The sequence below is a fragment of the Marmota marmota genome, unplaced genomic scaffold (genome assembly GCF_001458135.2).
Source record: "Marmota marmota marmota unplaced genomic scaffold, marMar, whole genome shotgun sequence".
NCBI classification, from domain to species: domain Eukaryota; kingdom Metazoa; phylum Chordata; class Mammalia; order Rodentia; family Sciuridae; genus Marmota; species Marmota marmota.
Genome location: NW_026000016.1, coordinates 6,519,138 through 6,540,335, shown reverse-complemented (window position 1 = coordinate 6,540,335; position 21,198 = coordinate 6,519,138). Strand labels below are relative to the sequence as shown.

Sequence of the window (21,198 nt, the reverse complement as noted above, 5' to 3'; positions counted from 1 at the left end):
ATCTGTATATGGGCTAAAAATGGGAGTTCATAACCCACTTGAAGCAAAGTGTGAAAGATGATATATCAAGAAATTTGTAATGTTTTGAACAACCAACAATAAAAAAATAAAGATTTTCTTGTATTCTTTTTGTAATATCCAGGACTCTACCTGTTCAGGCTAATATAAAAACAGACACTATTCCCATCTCAGTCATTATCATTTCAGAAGGACTATATGATCAAAGGTCAGACATGTAAATACTTTGCATAAAAAAATATAAAGTCAATGTGTCATGACTTGAACAAGTAACAAAGGTATATAAAATAACAAGGAAAAAAAAAGGCATTGTGGGGACTGGAGCTGTAGCTCAGTGGTAGAGCATGCTTAGCATGCACAGGTCCTGGGTTGCAATCCCTGCACCCTCTTGTCCTTGCTCTCACAACTCCTGGCTTTGAGACGTTAAGATACAACCCTGGATGGTGGAATTTCTATTTGGCTGGCAAGGGGACAAATGTGAGGTATTGAACATCTAAGGTTCCAGTGGAACAGTGTCCTCATCAAATATTCAAGATATTTTCCCACCTTCTGAATAATCTGCCAGTTAGATGAAGTTTTTCTTGATGGAAAGAACCCAGAACATAGTTTTCACTAAAGGTCAGGGCAGTCATTCCCTTCTCACTAAGCTTAAGTGGCAGTTAGAAGGTCTCTTACACTTGCTTGCTATTTCTGCTAATTGGGTTCAGGACTGTTCACCAAGAGAAAGTAGTAAAATGGCAGGCTCCCAATTAGCCTATATTTTCCTTAAGATCACTCATTTTCAGGTCCTAAATACTTCCAATCATGTATTATAAAGTTCCTGCCTCCTCTTTTGTAGAATTTATTAGTTTCAATAAAGTGTGAGGATACAAAACAAAGTCAGCTTATGATCCATTATCTGACAATATTAAATAACAGTCCATGCAGAGTCAGGGAGATGGTAATGGTTAAAAGAATTCAAACTTCTTAAAACATACTACAACATCAAAACTAAGAGTTCTATAGCTTTTTTTCTTTGTTTGTTTCCTCTGAGTCTCAGAATCAAAATTTCAGAAGCATGAAAAATTTTTTCAACAATCCATTTAGTTTTTCAGATCCTCAGTGTTTCCTCTGAGATCTTTCAGAGAAAGGAAGTCACAGATTGATAAACCAAAAGGATGTCCTTTGAAAGATAAACAGCTCTCTACCTCTTGAGATGAATCTGATGTAGGACTGAGCTACAGGTGATTCTGGGCAAGGTGAGTTTATCTCTGAAAAGCAGGAGAACTATCTCTGGAAACCATGCCATTTTGACCCCAAGTGCTTCCCAATACAGAGCTGTACTAAGACACACCATCTCCTTTTTGTTATAGAAGTGAAACCACCAATATCCTGACAGAAGGAAAGAAGCTTCAATATCCCCTTATGTAGGATCAGGTCCATGCCCAAAACAAGACACTCTGGGTTTCTGGAGGTGCCTCTAGGTCAGCATTCCAAAGTACCCATTGTCCTTTTCTCTCTGCTGTTTATTCCCATTGGCAAAGCTGATGTGATAACAATTGCCTTCAACAACAGAGATAATGAGAGGCAAGCACTCTAGTAGGAAATAGAGCAAAAACAAATGCACTGAGGCATACAAAATCTAGAACTCTCTTGACCTCTCCAGTGTAGAGGCATAAGGAAAGGAGGACAGCCATCAGTTCTACTCTGGCAATCCCAAATTATCAAGTCTGAGGGTTGATCATTATTCTTTTTTTTTTTAATTTTTAAGAATACAAAACATTATTTTATCTATGGGATGCAAACTTTTTTATTTGGAATGGCAAGAACTATGGAGGGAAAAAAGCCTCAGAATAGACATGGGGCCATTAAAGTCAGATGACTCATAGGGAATAGTTAACAAAATAAACAGATTGCACTGAGAGTATATAAAGTGGAACCAATAACTCTTCTTCTGTCCAAATAATAGTGCTTACTTCTGGCAAAGAAATTTACTCTGAGCTTTGTTTTAGTGTGTGTGTGTGTGTGTGTGTGTGTGTGTGTGTTTCTTGTCCCGTAAATAAATTTCACTCTAATTCTCTTGAAGAGGAATCGCCAACTGCTTCTACTTTTCTAGGTATACAGTCTCATTCATACCGTATTTAATGAATGCATCACCTTTTTCTAAACTTAAGTCAAGGAAGATGGTTTAGGCCTATGAATCAACTAGCTGATGTCATCTACATAGAATGAGGAGTACCTGTTTTTCCAAAACCTGCCTATTGTGAAACAAATATATCAAATAATGTCAACAGAAACAAATCAAGACTAAGTCTTAGGGGGGAGGTTTCTCAAAACAATGTTTTATGCTCAAAAAAATATTTTATACTAAAATTATAAAAAGAAACTGTACCAATTCCTCACAAACAAATCTACAATTGTAACAGTAGATAGAAGTTATATCCTTATAATATAATTAAATGTAGTATCATTTTTAGAAAACCTTGGGCTGCCAATCTTTGTATCCAAATATTTCAATAAAAATGTCATATTGAGCATATTTAGCTAATGCAGGTTGTCATTCATGTGCCTATACTGCCCTCCCTTCATGATTTAACAGAACCCTGATAATATTCAGTGGTGACAACGCCCCTGCCCTTAACTCAAGGGGGTTAAGCTCCACTAGTCTAAACCAACACTGGTATTTTACTCCCTTTGATTTAGAAGTGGGCAGAGAAATAATGCAATTTTGGCTAACAAAACACTAAGGGGCATCTGTTGGGAGGCTGTGGGAAAGGCTTTCTTGCATTCAAAAAGAGCCACAAAGAGGACAAAGGCCTTGTTCCCCATCCTATTTGAAAGATGCGATGGTTAGGGCTCTCATAATAAAAGACAAGCTGAAGCAGACAGTCAAGGTGGACTGGGGAGGGGCACCCTGGAAGGAAAATTCAGACCTTCCCTGAGGTTGCTGAGTTTTAAATATAGTCTTAGGAGGGCTTTCCCTCCCTCCAGACTTACTGTTGTACAAATAACAAGTATCAGGAACTAGCAAATTCAACTATACAAATCTTAAAAACATTTATTTTAAAGTAATAATGTAGTAACAATTCATTTAAAAATCTGAAATTTTGAGAAAACAGTGTTTCCTAAGTAGAATCTCCATGTTTTTTTTAATTGTTTAAAATTATTTCCATTTCAATATTTATATGCTAATACTTACTATATAATAAAAATGAGAACCTTTGCAATACCAAAAAGTGGTGTACGAGGAAAACTGTCCTTTTTTGCTGGTTCATATTTGAATATTCCACCAAATTATTTTAGATGGTTTGTACTACATGAAACACAAACTGAGATAAAATATGTAAAATGCTTGGGATTTCTTTCAACTAATGTCATTAATCTAAATTGAAAACTGCTATTCTGATATTTAGGCAACAGACTTATTAATTATGTAGAATTATTGAAATATTTAAACAATAAAACATTTTCCCACTGAGTGCTCACATAGTTATTTTCTTTAAAAAGTTCATATGGGTATAAAACTAATTAATCAAGTAACCAAAAATGTTTATATTTAGTGTTAAAACTATTATAACATGTTCAACATCACTGAATATCATGGAATTATAAATCAAAACCATGAGTTGTCACCTCATACCTGGTTAGGACTACTGTTTTCAAACAGTCAAAAGATACAAAGTGTTAATGAGGACATGAAGAAAAGCCAACCCTTGCACTCTGCTGGTAGGAATGTAAATTACTACAGACACTGGGGCAAACAGCATGGATGCCTCAAAGGTAAAAACGGAACCACCATCTAATCCAGCAATTCCTCTTTATGGATATAACTAAAAGAAATAAAATTACCACATTAAAAGCATATTTGTCCTTAAATTTCATAAAAGAATTATTCATAATAGCCAGGATATAGAAACAATTTAAGGATTCATCAGCAGATAAATGGATAAAGAAAACCAGATGCACACACAGGAATATTATTCAACCTCAATAAAGAAGAAATCCTGTAATTTGTGACAAGGATGAACATAGAGAACATTATACTCAGTGAAATAAGCTACACACAGAAAGCAAATACCACATAGTCTAACTGATATTTAAAAGTGAAATAGAACTCATATTATCAGAGTAAAATGGCAGTTACCAGGAGCTGGCATGGAGGAAAATGTGAAGTACTGGTCAAAGGGCACGAACTTTTAGTTATAAGACCAATAAATTCTGTAGACCTGATATAAAGCATGGTGAGTACAGTAAATAATAAGGTATTACAGAGTTGAAACTCTTTCAAAGAATACATCTCAAATGTTCTCATTTCACATATACACAACGCTATCCATGTGAGGTAACAGATTTATTAATCATCTTGATTGTGGTAATGACTTCACATTGTATGCATATATCAAAACATCACATCGTACACGTTAAATATATACAGTTTTGCCAATTATGCCTCAATAATGGCTGGCAGATATTTAAAAAAAAAAAAACTATTACAATGACAAGGAAAACACTGGGATTCCCCACTATGAAGGAGAGAGGAAAGGAGGGGGCGGGAAGACAAAAGAAAAGGGCAAGAGGAAGGGAAAGGAAGGAAAATATCATGACTAAATAAGAATCCAAAACATTAAATCAACACTGGAGGAATCAGCTTACCAGTGAAGCAGCACTTCTCAAGTAGTGATATAACACTGTCTTGGTCCAGCTATTTCTGCCCTCACCTTTGGAGCTGGGGATGAAACCCAGAACCTTGCATGTGGTAATTATGCACTTTACCACCAAGCAGAATTTGCAGCCCTTGGAAGGAGTTATTTTTAGCAAATGGTAAACAATTCAGACTTCATGAATTGTTAGGTAGCTGTTTCACAAGGTAAACTAGCCAAACTTTAAAAATTTTAGCAATTAAAATAAGTCATTAACATTTATGAAGGGTGTTTTGGCTTGGATATGAGGTGTTCCCCAAAAGCTCACATGTGAGACAATGCAAGAAAGTTCAGAGAAGTGACTGGGTTGTAAGACTGTTAACCCAATCAGTGAATTAATCCCCCGATGAGATTAACTGTGTGGGAAGTAAAGGCAGGCGGGGTGTGGCTGGGGGACTGGGGCACTAGGGCCATGCCTTTGGGGTATATATTTATATCTGGCAAGTGGACACTCTGCTTCCTAACCATCATGTGAGCTGATACCCTTTGCCACATTCTTCTGCCATGATGTTCAGCTTCAGCTTAAACCATGAAGAATGGAGTCTGCTATCTATGGATTAAGACCTCTGAAACCATGAGCCCTCAAAGAGACTTTTCCTCTTCTACAGTTGTTCCAGTTGGGTCCTTTTAGACACAGCAGCAAAAAAGGCTGACTAAGCCAAAGGTATAAGTGCCTAAACCTGACAAAAATAAACTAGATTCTAAAACAACACCATGGTATATACTCCTCTCATAAAGTGAAGTCAGGAATAATGAAAAGTTTTAATTTGCCTTTCAGATTCCTTGACTTACTGTCTAATGAAAAAGAAAAGAACCTTGAAATTGTCCTCACAAACTGCATTATTCACTGCCAAATATCTGGGCTGCTGCAACATTACCAGCTGCAGTACTTCAGAAAATCTCCTGCAAATATTCACAGCTACTCAGAAGGAATCTTTGAGTAGCACAAAAATATTCTGCATTTAGTTTTAGATGGATTCAGACATAAAACAAAGTTTCAAGTAGTAGGTTCTAAGTATATTTTAAGTATATATGAGATAGGATGTTGCACCAAGGATACATGTACAAGGAGGCTTTTATGTTACCTGTTCTTGCTTCTCCAACCACTTGTCCACCATTGGGTGACTGGCACTGAGAGATGAGCGAGCATTGTCTCTCTGGAATTGGTTAGACCAGTTACTAGTATCCCGTGGGAGGCTTCTGTAGTTTTCATCTTTCTATTCAAAATGAAAAACAAAAAGGCATCTTGTGAAACACAAGACCAGAAGTAGTAGGAGAATGATTCCATATATTTAAAATATTTTTCCAAGTCTATACAAAGTAGCTGACTGAGAACATTACACCCACATTAGACCTCAAAAATGCTGTAATGTGCCGAGGTCAGGGAAGTCTAATATCTCTCTCTCTCTCTCTCTCTCTCTCACACACACACACACACACACACACACAGAACACACAAAACACTTGTATACTTCATACTCCAACCCTACTCAATTTCCCCAAGGCTGAGCAAGTACATTTAAAAAGTTAAAAAAAAAAAAAAATCTGTAAGCAAGACATTGATTATTTGTTAATCATGCCATGTTCCCTTTTTACTCTTCTTTCTAACATTATAATTATATCGTGGGGTATCTTCTACAATTTACCCCAAATGTTGAAAATAAGGAAGGCTAATAGATTTGCTACTTTTGGGATCCTTGTAGTTTTGTAACTACAAGTAAGAGATTTTATATTCTTAGGGCTATTGTGTTACCTATTTCAGAAACTGTCAGGATTAACTAAAATATTAAGATAAGGTCAAGGCTATCACAAACCTGACACTTCAACAGACACATAATCACTCATTCTGACATGGTTATGATAAGCTATATCTTAACAAAAATAAATATTTATTAACTAAGTTTTTAATATTCCTCAGAATAATCAAGTGCTACTGGATGACTCTTTCAAAGAGTAAATTATAAGAACTTGTTTTGATTTTTGAGCTTTAAAACTTAATTTTAATGTTCAGAAAAGAAATGACAAATTAAGAAGAAGTAGAGAAACTGAATTTTGAGTTCAATAACTAAATCCAAATTATCTTCTATAAGAACAAATTTAAAATGTTACCTTTTGTTTAACCCACCTAGTCAAAGTAACAGAAATATAATATTCTTCTTAATTTTGCTAAGAGCAGTCTGGCTATAAATATTATGTATGCAATTGATTCTTACTCTTCATTCCTTAAACTATATAAGCATCACATACTATCAAATTTTTTAAGTGCAATAACAGGATTACATTGTATAGCTCTTAGCTGTAGACCAGGTTACTATTTTCTCTTTATGAGTTCTACCAGAGAATAAAACAGGTATAAATGAATAGTCTTGGACCTCTGTCAACACTGTGACATATGAAAATAAAGAAACAAAAAATATACATTTACCAATATAAACTTTGATGTGAAACTTTTGGATTTTTTAAAGAATTAAACTGAAAAAGCTAAAATCATTTTTAGATTTTGATAGTCCAACATTTGCAGCAAGTAGTTTTTATTAGGAAAAAAATCTATAAAAAAGTTTACTTGGAAAAGTCAATCCGGTTTCTGGTCAGTGCAGCTTGTAATGGGACTGTAATGGGACATAAATACAATCACAAGAAAATGCTGATAAGCTTAAGTATGCTGGTCCAGGCTCAGGGATTAGAGCTGACCTTGCTTACAGGCATGGAAATGATAAGGAGAAAACATGCCCAAGTCTAAGGAAAGAAATGGAGCAAACAAAGAAACTGAGACTCACCACATGTCAAAATACTAAGAACCTTTCCTGAAAATGTGCGCTTCAGAATGAAGCAAAGGAAAAATTATTTTGCAGCATATTCCATAAATACACTGACAAGAACTTCAAACAAGCCACAAAGGATAGATAATCAGTGATAGAAACTTAAATGTCTACAAAGAACAATTGGAAATAGGGTGAAATACAATTTTTATGCAAGGGATATTAGAGTTTCCATTCACTAGAACCTTCTTTTATTCATTTCCCATTTATTTAAGAGGATTTAACACCAACTCCTTGCTTCGAAATTAAATCGTTAACAGAAGGTCTGAAAAACCTATCCTCTCTTTTCAGTAGGAAAGGTTTCAGAGAAACCAACAGTGCCAGGTGACAAGGGAAAGTTTGTCTTTTCAGAAATGTGCCTAGTAATGGAGTAGAACAAATAATAGAATTAGAAAAATCAACTTTTTAAAATTCCTAATGGAATAATTAATTCAATTAATAATTGTTAAATGTTAGGTGAAAAGTTGATAGGGAATTGGATGTTTGCAGAGTGATAAAATATCACTTGAAAAGGAAGAATATATACCTTTAAAATAATAGATCTGGTTCTACTACCATCTCAATTTTTTCCCCCTTTGGAATCCTGTCTGCAGCTGGTACTCCTTTGCTCCTTCTGAGTCCCTATCACTGTTCTTATTCCTAAAAAGAGTCCTCAAGGTCTCTTTCTATGGACTGATCACTACTGTCTCCCTTGACAAGCTCAAAAAATGCATAATTTCAAAACCATCTATCCTGATAACACGGCACTGGCCACATATACTAAATATTTTCCTAAATTCTCAGTATAAATTTACAACTGGAAGCCTCAAAGAAACATCAAACACAACAGATCCAAAATGAAACTCACCTCCTAGGTCAACTCATGCACCCTTCCCAAACATATTCGGAATCAAACTCAACTCCTTCCTTTATAATCACCATAGTCCATAAATCTTGTGGATTCAATATTCTTTTTTTAGATTTGACTTCTTGAACATAACTGTACTTCAGGATCAATGTGTCATTCATGGGAAAGGACAACAGTGACCTTCCGACAGGACGTGGTCTCTAGCCCTAAAAAATAATGTTCGAGGCTGCTTCCTGGCTGAGAATTTTTCTCAAATGTATGTTGGAACACATGGCCTTTGTGGCATGAATGCAGACAGAGGAACTTCAGGTGACTGTGCTTACACTGCCACACTCTCTGTTGAGAGCCACAGCCAAAGCGGCCCCAGCAAACTTCCAGCTGCCAGCAAACTTCCAGCTGCCAACTGATTGGCTCCTCTGTGGTGATGCTTATTAGGCTGTTTCCCCACCCTTTCAGACCATGGAGCTGCTCACTAGGGGACTTTTTTTGGCTCCGCCCATGCGACCCAGCCAATCAGCCTCAAGAGCAGGAGGAGGGGGAGAGGTTGAGAGGCTTGTGGGAAGCAGGTGGTGGCAGTTGGGCTCTGAGGGTTTTTCCTGAGGAGCTGTGTGGTGTGGTGTGTGTGCTCTAAAAATAAAGTTCGTTTCTTTTGACAAGTGGCTCCTGAATTGTGCCTAGCCAGACTGCGGCATTTGGTGGCTCATACGTGGCTCCTGAATTGTGCCCAGCCAGACTGTGGCACTCTCCTCTTCATCTGCACTCACCCTGTTTATGAGCCCAGACGTTCAACAGCATTTCTTCTACCCAAATAGTTCACATTCTTCAAACCCCAGTTCAAAGGCTACTTTCACTAAAGAGCATTCCCTGATTCTCAATAGAACTAATCATGTCATGCTTTTTGTTACCTCTATATTCTAATTTTACTTTAATTATAGTTCTAACTTATAATTTAGCTAATTTTTAAAATTGCTATTTCTACTATTACAGTGAAGGCTGGGCAGAGATCACCATTCACCTTTAAACCCAAGCATTTAACACAGCGGCCTACACCAACAAGACAGCTTCTTTAATATTTTTAAGGTTTCCTATTTTACATGTTTTCAGAAAATTGGAATTTTAAAAGAACACTCTCATAAATTGTTTCAAAAATTATTAAGGGAGTACTTTAAAGAGGTATCAATATAAACATCAATGAAAACTATTTCCACTGAAATGTAATGATTGTATTTTGAGATTTATACTAAAAAATGTGTACCATTGATGTAAGCGTATTTCAATTTAATGTCACACCTATAGTATACAATGTCTTTGGAAAACGTGATTATTTCTAATTGCATATGAAAAATAGTATTATTTCTCCATTTAAGCCCATTATGCCATGTAGTTCATATAGCAGGGAACCATAGAATAATCACAGTATAGAGATTATGGCTAAAGATTAAAAGACCTATCTTTTAAGTTTTTTATTTGTTTGTTTGTTTGTTTTTAGTTGTTGCTGGACCTTTATTTTACTTATTTATATGCGGTACAGAGAAAAGAACCCAGGGCCTCACACATGCTAGGCAAGTGCTCTACCATGAGCCACAACCCCAGCCAGGACCTGTCTTTTTTCACTACACTTGAAAAATTATTTAATTTTATACTTATATATCAACTTTGAAGAGTTAGTGGATAAGAAAAGTAAAGCTGACATTAACTCCTCATAATAAAAGTTTTTATAATTTTTATAATGGGGAAGTCATTAATGAATCCATATACTAATTCATGTGTACTAAAAATTCAGTAAATTACAGTAATCTTAAATCATTATAAATTAAGTAAAAATTTTTGAATCTATATTTTTAACAACTAAGCAACATATATATTATATTGTTGATAGCATCATTCAGGTCCTACTAGCATTTTAGCCATGTTCTCCCACACAGTCTTGCCTAAAGTTTGAGTCAAGAGCCAACAAAAAATGAAGACCTGAAAAGCTATTATTCTGTATTTATGATGGGAATGGATAAACAAACATCATTTAATGCAATTTCTTTCTTGGGGGGCAGGGGTGAGGGGGTACATAACCAGCGACTGAACTCAGGGGCACTCATTCACTGAGCCACATCCCCAGCCCTATTTTGCATTTTATTTAGAGACAAGGTCTCCCTGAGTTGCTCAGCACCTCACTTTTGCTGAGGATGGCTTTGAACTAGAAATCCTCCTGCTTCAGCCTCCCAAGCCCAGGGGATTACAGACATGTGCCACCACGCCTAGCTTTTTAATGCAATTTATCACAATATATACATAGATATCTACTACTTTGCCATTGAAATGTATATAGTAGACTATTTTCAATTTGAAATTATTGCAGAGAAAATTTTAAAAATGGGTAGTGTTAATTATATCTATGCAAGACTACCTGCAAACTCATTTATGAATCACACTATAAAAATGTCAAAAATGTGAAATCAAACCAACATCAGTCCTCTATTTAATACCTGAAAAGAAGACCAAGCCACCAAATTTTGTTATTCCTGTTCAGATTTTGCAACATGATACAGCAATACTTATAATAAACTGGAGAATGTATTTTAAATCAATTTCATAACTTGAATAAATTAATGTCTCCTTTCTGTACACTAGTAAACATCAAAGCAAAAACAGAAATCTTTAGACTTAAAAAAAAACCCTATCTGTAATATCAATGTGAAAAACACTAATGATTAAAATTGCTAATGACAAGACATAATTTATTCCACTAAAGTCTGTACTTTAAAGATTTTATAAGAAAAATAACTATAAGGAATTACTCTTCTTGTTTATTTTTATTTTTTAAATTATGTTAATCTTCCATTTAAGAGGCTGCCCCAAGCATCCAGCTTTGTGCTGGATAGGGGAAGACTTTCCCTCTTGCCAGAAAAAAACAGATGTTCCTGCTGTGATCAGGGATTTTCCTTATCATCTAAAATGTACTGCCACATCATCAGGTGTCAAAAAGCCAGCAAGCTGGGAAATGCATATTAATTTGTTGCTCCCTGGTAGCAGTATCCTGGTTATGGAGTAAATCTGGTCCAGGATACTGAAAGTAAGTGTGCTTTCTCCCCCACACTTATCCTCAAGCCAATTACAATTCAATAAAAAGAAATCACATAGAACCCGACCAATGCCTTGAGATAGAAGCTTATTCCTGGCATGCTCAGCTGAGACTTCAAGGCTTTATCTCCCAGAAACAGCTATTTAGCTGATGGTCAGATTTCTTGGCAAGCCTACATGCCTATGTTGCAAAATCAGAACTATTTCATGATTTTTGAAGAAGTAATGGACATTTCTTTCTTACTATGTAGGAAACCCAACTACATTTCCACTTTGCTTCAGTGCAAAAATTCCAGACAGCTTTCTAAAAATCATGAGGAATCACACCATATTTTCAAACACAAAACATTCAATGCATATAAATTTCACTTTTGCACCCTCTGTGCATCATATGGTTTCAAATATTCCCATGTGATGTTAAGATTTTAAATTTAAAACATGTTTTCAATGCTGCAATTGTGGTAAAAGAGAATTCAATTTTCCACTTTATCATTTCTTCAGGAAATGATACACAAAGAACAAAGGAAACTATTTTCAGGATATGTAACCTGAAATTATGAGACTGAAGTAAAATTAGTAATCATGGCTTTGGATAGTTTATTTTTCCTAAAAAATTGCAAAAGGCTTGCTAAAAATCATCAGTAATAACACTGTTGATTCAATGTAGCAGACTCTTTCCTCTCTTCCTGGCCAGAGTTTATCTTTTGTGCCTCCTGATAGGTACTCCAGAGTACAACCTAATAAGCAACACTAGGGATAAAGCATATAAGAAGACAACTATAAAGTGTTCTGTAAATAAAATTGTTTCTGACTTTCAAGTCATCCTCAAAAACAATGAGAGAAAGATGGGGGAGTAGAGAGAGGAGAAGGCAAAAAGTTCTGTAGCCAATGACATAATTTTTGGCGGGGCGGGGGGTTACTGGGCACTGAAACCACATGGCTTTATCACTATGTCCCCACTCCTTTAAATTTTTATTTTGTGACAGGGTCTCACTAGATTGCTTAGGCTGGCCTTGAATTTGTGGTCCTCCTGCCTTGGCCTCCCAGCAACTCACGCATGCCAGGCGAGCACGTTACTGCTTGAGCCACATCCCCAGCCCCACAAGACATTTTTTTAAGATTTTTTAAGATGAACAAAATACCTTTACTTTATTTTTTATATTCATTTTTTTTTACGTGGTGCTGAGGAACAAACCCAGTGCTTCACATGTGCGAGGCAAGAACTCTACCACTGAGCTATAATCCCAGCTCCCCACCCCCACAAGACATTTTTTAAAACATAGAAACAAAGAATTTTCTTCCAAACACAGCATAGGTTTAGATTATATTCACAATGCTTTGGGACAAGAACTGTTTCAGATTTCAGATTGTTTTTCAGATTTGGAAATATTTGCATATACAGAAGGAGATCTATCTTGGGTATCAGACATATATCTAAAAACAAAATTCATTAATATATACCATTTACAAGTAACATGAAGGTAATTTTGTAGAATATTTAAGCGTGCACAAAAACAAATTTCATGGTGTGGAATTTATCAACTGTTACATTGGGTTGATGCTCAAAAAAGTTTTAGGTTTTGGAGTATTTCAGATTTTGAATTTTCAGATTAGGGATGCTTGACCTGTATTCATCATCACTTATGATAGATACATGGCTATTTTGAAGCATACTAGTACCCCCTCATCTGTAGCTTGGCTTTCTGAGGTCTTAGCTACCAGTCAACCATGGTTGAAAATTGTGAAATGGAAAAATACAGGAAAAATTAATAAGTTTTGAACTGCACAACATTCTTAGAAACGTGATGAAACGGTGCCCTCTCAACTCTCTTGCTCTTTCTAACCAGAAGTGGATCAAACATTTGTGTAGAGTATCCATGCCCATTACTCAGTAGTCATCATAATTATCAAATCAACAGCAGCAGTATCACAGTGCTTATATTCAGGTAATTCTTATTTTACTTAATTTGGCCCCAAAATGCCAAAGTAGCAATATGCAAAGAAAAGCTTTGAAGTGCTCATCTTATATATTAAAAAAAGTATAAGTTCTCAACATACTAAGAAAGAAAATTGTATGCTGAGGTTGTTTTGTTCTTGCACTTGAAACTCCAAAAGTTATAGTATGCTAAGTGCTTAGTTAAGATAGAAAAAAAAAAAAAACATTAAATTTAAAGGTTCACTACTATATAAAATTTTAGGCATTCACTGGGAGTCTTGAAGTGTACTCCTGTGGATAAGGGGAATCTATAATGAACCCCCCAAAAAAGCATTATTTGACATCCCTAGTTGCTAATATACTATGTGAAATGCCTAATGTTGTTGATCTGCGGTCAGTTTTTTTCTCCATTATCTGCAATCCCTTAAACAATATCCAGCACATCAATGAGAATAAACATTAGTACATAAGTGCATCCTACTTTCCTTTTTGATAACAGGTTGCCCTCCTATTCTTAATAACTACTAATGATAGTCAGGGAAGAAAGAAAGGAAATAATAGTGTTTATAAAACTTGTGCCAACGAAACCATGATGAGACAAACAGGAAGCCCAGACACCCACACATTTTTGTTAAAATGACAAAATTGTAAATGATAGATACTTACTCTGCTGAACTTCAGTAGAGTGTGCAACAAGAGACAATACTGGCTTTAACTTTCCAAAAATTTTAAACACGAAATGGTCAAACTTCAGAAATTCTGAAGGTAAACCTTTGTCAAATGCTCAAATTTTAAGTAATAAATATCTTATTTTTAAATGTCTGTTTTAACTTTTTAACTGAACTTACATTTTAAATAAGAATTAGTAACAAAAACTGAAATTAATTTATCCAAGTAAACTAATTACCTAAGCAAATTAAAATGTAAAAAAATAAAACCTCTCAGCTTATATACATCGAATTTTATTATTTTTCCTTTAAAATTTTAAAGATATCATCCATAGTTGTTAAAACTCATTCTGGCCAGAAAATTCTGACTTATTGGCTCCCTACATGTGATATGACACATGCTCAATAACTTACAGATTACACTGTTAATCTGAGAAACTCACAAATGACATATGTACACAAACAAAAATTTATGTACAAAAATGGAAGTACATGTTTGAGAATTACATTGAAGTATGCAGACAAGTTTCCAGACACACAGTAAACTCTTCAGGTTAATACACTAACAAAACCAGACACATTTTAGCTTTAACTTACAACGTACAATTGGCCAGCAGCTTGTTAAGGTTGCCAGACCACTTAAGAAAAATAACACCAAAAAGATGGATCTGCATCAGGCTATCCGTATAAAGAGATCGAGTGTGCTAAAAGGGTGGTCAAAATCTCTCGTGGAGATTCAAGTCAAATAAACATAAAAAGGAGACAACACTCTCTAAAGCTTCTAGGTCTGTTCATAGAGCAGAAAAATGTGAGAGAAGAGAAAGAACAGCAAAAGACCCTACTTTTTCTAGGGTGCTGTTTTTCCTCAAATGCTTTCTCTGCATTAATTTATATAATCATATGATTATTTTCTTTAAGTCTATTAATGTGATGATTTTCATATGTTGAACTAACTTTGCATCCCTGGGGGTAAACCCCACTTGATCATGGTGCACTATATTTAAATATGTTTTTGTATGCAATTTGCCAAAATTTTGTCGATAATTTTTGCATCCATGTTCATCAGGGATATTGGTCTGAAACTTTCTTTCTTTGAGGTGTCTCTGTCTGGTTTTGGTATCAGGATGACACCAGACTCATAGCATGAGTTTGGAAGGGGTCTCTCCATTTTTATTTCATGGAATAATTTGAGGAGGAGTATTGGTATTAATTCTTTGTAGGTCTTGTAGAACTCAGCTGAGAATCCATGTGGTCCTGGGCTTTTCTGGGTTGGTAGGTTTTGATGGCTTCTTCTATTTCTTTGATGGAAATTGATCTGTTTAAATTGTGTATGTACTCCTGGTTCAGTTTGTGTACATCACATGCCTCTAGAAATTCGTTGGTGTTCTTTTTCAAAGAACCAGCTTTTTGTTTGTCAGTTTTTAAAATTGTTTCCTTTGTTCCAATTTCGATGGTTGTAGCCCTGACTTTAATTATTTCCCATCTTCTACTATTTTGGTGTTGATTTGTTCTTCTTTTTCTAGGGCTTTGAGACGTAATGTTAGCTCATTTATTTGTTAACTTATTCTTCTTTTAATGTATGAGCTTAATGCAATGAACTTTACTCTTGGCACTGCCTTCATAGTGTCCCAGAGATTTTGATATGTTATATTGGAGTTCTCATTTACCTCTAAGAATTTTTTATCTCTTCCCTGATGTCTTCTGTTATCCATGCATCATTCAATAGCATATTATGTAGACTCCAGGTACTGCAGTAGCTTCTATTTTTTTTATTTTATCATTGATTTCTAATTTCATTCCATTATGGTCAGATAGAATGCAAGGTAGTGTCTCTATTTTTGTTGTATTTGCTAAGACTTGCTTTGTGGCATAACATATGGTCTATTTTGAAGAAGGATCTAGATGCTGCTGAGAAAAAAATGTATTCGGTCATTGATGGACAGAATATTCAGGCTACTTGCTTGAACAAATTTTCCTAATCTACTTCAAGAACTCAGAATACAATGAAAAATTTTAGATACAGAGCCTCCCCCCCAGTACAGGGGGTCAAGTCTGGGCCTTGTACATAATAGGTACATCCTCTACCTCCGAGCTATGCACCCAAGCCCTAGATGAAGTATCCTGAATCTGGAATAAAGAAGGCAAAGAACATCTAGCTTAACCTGTTGCTGTCTGAAAGAGGAAACAGGAATCCAAAGAAGACCAGATGCTCTGCACAGATCAGCATGGATGTGCCTACCCATCTCAATGCCCAATTGCTAGTCAATTCCTGAGTAAGGAGATATGCCACCTCTTCCCTCTCAAGGGTAATGATAGTAATTTCTGGTATCCATCCATTTGTAGAGATTGAGCCCTCCCACAGAAAGTATCTCCTGAATTATTTTATATAAAGTAAGGCACAGCAACTGAATAATCTTCAATCACAAATTATATTTTTAGTACAGATGTTAGCTTACTGAAAATACTACATAATCTTAAGAAAAAAATCATTAAAAGTAAAGGAGCTGGGGTTGTGGCTCAATGGTAGAGCAGTTGCCTTGCCTGTGTGAGATACTGGGTTTGATCCTCAACACCATATAAAAAAAATAAAGATACTGTGTCCATCTACAACTATAAAATATATATATATATATATATATATATATATATTAAGTAAAGGGTCTGCTTTAAAATTCTGGTAAATTACAATGATATTTTTCCAGGTATAACTGGAAAACTGCATGTTTTCTTCTATGAAAACATGCAGAAGTAGGTGAGAAGGAGAGAAGTTTAATTCTTTTCCAAACTCTACAAAAATGTTTTCTCCCCATGGATTCTGAGGAACCAAAGAACGTGACCAACAAGGTAACAGGGACAATGGAAGCTTTCATTTTATTTCTTGCATGGTCCTTCCTAAAAACCAACATGGCTATTCAATTTTCCTAGAGCCAAAAGCATTCCATAATCAGCCAATGTCAGGAATAGAGAGAAAGAGGTCCTCCATTTTGACCTATACTCCTTTAGCTACATTTAGAATGAAAACACACACACATACACACAAAACATATTTCAGGTAGGATTAAATTTTGGAAAGCCTGATCTCTCATTTATCTTTCTTAATCCTCCATTTTTAATTTTTTTAATTTGACTTTTTCTTTTCTTTTCTTTCTTTTTTTTTGAGATGAGGTCTCACTATGTTGCTCAGGCCAGTCTCAAACTCATGGGCTCAAGGGATTCTCTGGCTTAAGCCTCCCAAGCATCTGACTACAGGCAGAAGTCACCTCAACTGGCATCATTTTTATCGCCCTGTGGTGCTAGAAATTGAACCTAGGACCTTAAGAGGCTAGGCAAGTGCTCTACTACTGAGTTCATTTCCAGTACCTGACTCAATTTCTTAAAGCACAGAAAACATGAAGAGTACCATTTGACTAATAATGCTTGACTCTGAAAACCAAAATGAAATCTGAAACAATTTAAAATCATTTTAGAAATAATTTCTGACCTTGAAATATACACACATTTCATTTTCTTTCAAAAACACATAACCCTGTTGATCTCAAAACTAAAATTATAAGTAACAACAGCATTTGCACCAAGACTGCTTTGTACAACACCAAGGGAAGAAGAGATTCTAGGGAATGAGGGAGAGAAAGTAAAATAGCCATCTTCTTATTCCATGATTCTTACAGTCTTATGCCTTATCTAAATGTGCATCACTGTTATGTTTTGGATCTGGAAGGTCCCCCCAAAAGCTAGTGTGCTGAAAGTTTAGTTCCCAATGTAACAAGGATCAGTGGTAAAGCTTTTAGGAGTAATAAGGGCTATGAATTCATCTGTGAATTAATCCATTGATAGCTGAATGAACTACTGAGAGCAGGTGGAAACTGCAGGAAGTCAGGGCATGTTTGGAGGAAGGAGGTCACTGGGGGTGTGCGCTTGTACACTACATCTTGTCTCTGGCCCATTCATAACATTCTCTCTACCTCTATCTTCCCCACTGCCATGATGTCCTGCTTCACTTTAGACCCAGAGCAATGGAGCTGGCTGACCAAGAACTAAGACCTCCAAAACTATATGCCAAAACAAACCTTTCCTCCTCTTGTTGTTCTTGGCATGTATTTTGGTCATAATGGTGAAAAGCTGACTAACACAATCATAAGTCTTTTATATTTATCTACCTATTTTTCAACTAAATCTGAAAAAGAATGTATCTCTATATACATATGTAGGTAAGTGTGTATGTATAAATATTTTTCAAGAAGTTACTAAAATTTCTAAATCAAAATATCTGCATCATATATGTAACTTGTCAGATAATATAAAATATTCGCACTTTCTTCTTAATATTTTCAAGCTTACCATGCCAAGACTTCAGTGAATCAGATGGATTCACAGAACTATTGGGAATTTCTATGGAAATTCCTAAACTCAATATAAGGTACAAAGATAAGATATCTTTCCCCATAATTGCAAAACTGCCTCCTCAAGTAAACCATCTCTGTGGATATATTTTGGAAATTGCCTGTTGAACAAGAATAATGACTTTTCTAGAGAATTGCAACTCTCCTTAGGAAGTATCTAGTGTAAAGAAACAGAAAGCACAAAACTTCTAAAGAATTATGACCCCTGGGAGTGCAGGGTATAACTCAGTTGTAAAATGCACACCTGGCATGCAAAGGCCCTGGGCTCAAAAGGGCTCTGGACTCTCAGCACAAAAAAAAAAAAAAAAAAAAAAAAAAAAAAAAAACACCTCTCACCTCTCCCATTCCATCAGGAGACAAAGCATCAAAGCATGTTTTCTGAGCAGGATATTCTAGGAAATTATTTTTGCCCTAAATTATAACTAAAAATTAGAATTTTAGAAAATGTGTGTCAGAGAAATTTTTAGTAAATCCTGTTGAAACCCTGCCCTCTCTGGAAAGCTTAATCTGATTAAAGAAGAAACATAACAGCTGCAGCATCAGGATGACCTACGAAAAACTAAAAGCCAGGAGAATGCAGCATGTCTGAAACCAGTGGGCAAGGGCTGAGCATGGAGCTCAGTGGTAGAGCACTTGCTTAGCACGCACAAGGCTCTGGGTTCCAGGTCCAACACAGCTAGCTACATAGAAAACAAACCAACTGACCATTTCTTAGATTCAGTCTTATAACAGGAAAGGTACCAACCACAAATCAATAATTAATAAACCAGCTGAAAAACATATCTCATTTCCAAAGAAGGAAATACACATATAAGGGAGTGATGAGGTGTGTTAGAAGGCTTGCAGAGGCCAGCAGCTGAATCCTGGTTCCGGACATTCCAATTACCTGTGTATTAGAATCTCTGATTATCAGCACAAAATGGAAGTGATACAAATTAGTGTATAATGTTAGAGTCTTAAACAACTTAATTTAGAAGAAAAAGTTTACAGAAAAATTTGCAAAGATTGTACAGAGAGCTCCTGTAAACTCTTTATCCAACTTCCTTTCATAACCCACGGGTTATTTCTAAAAAGAAATTAACATTGGTACAATACTTTTTCCTCATATCATTCTCTAATGCTCTTGTCTTATACCAGAAGCCAATCCCAGATTCCAAACTGCATTTAGTCATCAAGTTCTCCTAGCCCTTCTCTGGCCTTAATCAGCTTCTCAGTCTTCCCTTGTCTTTCTATGACCATGAATGACACTCTCAGAGAAAACTAGTCAGGTATTAGGATGCTCCTCCATTTTGATCTGTCTGATAATTCCTCAAGATTAAATTATGTTGTGGGGTTTGGAGGGAGGGGGGACACTGAGGTGAAGTGCCCAGGTCATCACCTCCTACCAGGGGGACCTGATACCAACAGAACTCCTCACTGGTGATATTGTGTTGTTCATCTGGTCATGGTGATCCTACCGTTCTTCTCCAGGACCAAGTCAGTATTTTTTACTTTGCATTTTCTATTCTTAGGAAATGAATCTAGTAAGCAAAGCCAATCCTAAAGCAGAGAACAAAGCTCCAGCTTCTGGAGGCTGAAGTGTTGCACATATTACCTGAAATTTTTTTCTATAAAGAAATGTGTCCCTTCACCCCATTGATTTTCTAATCAAACATCAGCTCTTGGATATTTACTTTAATCCTTGGGTTATAATTCAATACTATCACTATTTTATTTCTAAGTTGTTGTTAGCATCATGCATAGATTATCAAGAAGTTGTCTGAACATGTCATTTCTCAATAATGATAAAATTACAATAATATAAATTCCAAGGACCAGGGAAAACAGACACAGAACAAGGAGTGAAAATGAACAGATCAGTTAATACAATCATATTATTAGTATTGATATTAATGAAATTCACATATTTCTATTTAAGAATAAGATTTCAAAATATAACACAGACTTGCAAATGTTTTCAAAACATGTCAGATTTAAAAATAAATAAATATTCACTGCTGTTATATTCATATTTTTAAGTTTCTTAACAGAAGTTCTAGGAGTTTTAAAGCATGACAAGATATTTATGAATTTTTTATTTTAAAACATTCAACCAAATAGACATTTGGCCATATACAAACTTCGTAAATATATTGAGTGGTAATTTAATTTATCTATTTATTTTAGTGTTATGAATCATACCCAGGGACTCACACATACTAGGCAAGTGCTTTACTACTAACATAAACCCCCAGCTCCAAGAACACAAAACGTAAAAGTGGACAATCTGGGTTCATATTATAACTTTTATCATATAACGACTGGACTATTAGGTGAGTTATTTAAATTTCCTAAGGTTCTAACCAATGAACAATAAAACAGGAATATCAACAGTACCTATGCTTTTGGAGAGTGGCTAAATGAAATATAATATGTAACATACTTGCTGGAAATACCAAGTACTCAAGACCATGTGGCTAACATTCCATGAAAATATCAAAGCCTCAAAAGCAGATGTGCTTTGGAGATAGGAGAGATGCTGCTATGACTTGAATTTGGCACTATACCTCAGCTGAGGTCCATGTACTTCTAAAAGGTTGGTCCCCAGGGTAACACTGTTTGGAGGTTCTGTGTACTTCAAAGAGATGGGACCTAATGGGAAGTCCTGAGGTCTTTGGGACCCTGGACCCTTCTTGTCTCCCCACTTCCAAGCACATGGTTATGTGGTTTGCTCCACCACATCCTCCTCCACAATATACTATCCTCACTAGACACTC

General features: G+C 35.6%; 1 protein-coding gene across 26 annotated transcripts in view; it reads right to left on the bottom strand.

Moving 5' to 3' along the window:
• Pard3 (par-3 family cell polarity regulator) overlaps positions 1-21,198 on the bottom strand; it is a 626,126-nt gene that overhangs the window by 326,960 nt on the left and 277,968 nt on the right. For all 26 annotated transcript variants that reach the window (XM_048809090.1, XM_015483461.2, XM_015483455.2 and 23 more), the window contains one exon: positions 5,783-5,914. In XM_048809090.1, coding sequence (XP_048665047.1) covers positions 5,783-5,914 — 132 coding nt within the window. The remainder of the gene's footprint in view (positions 1-5,782; positions 5,915-21,198) is intronic.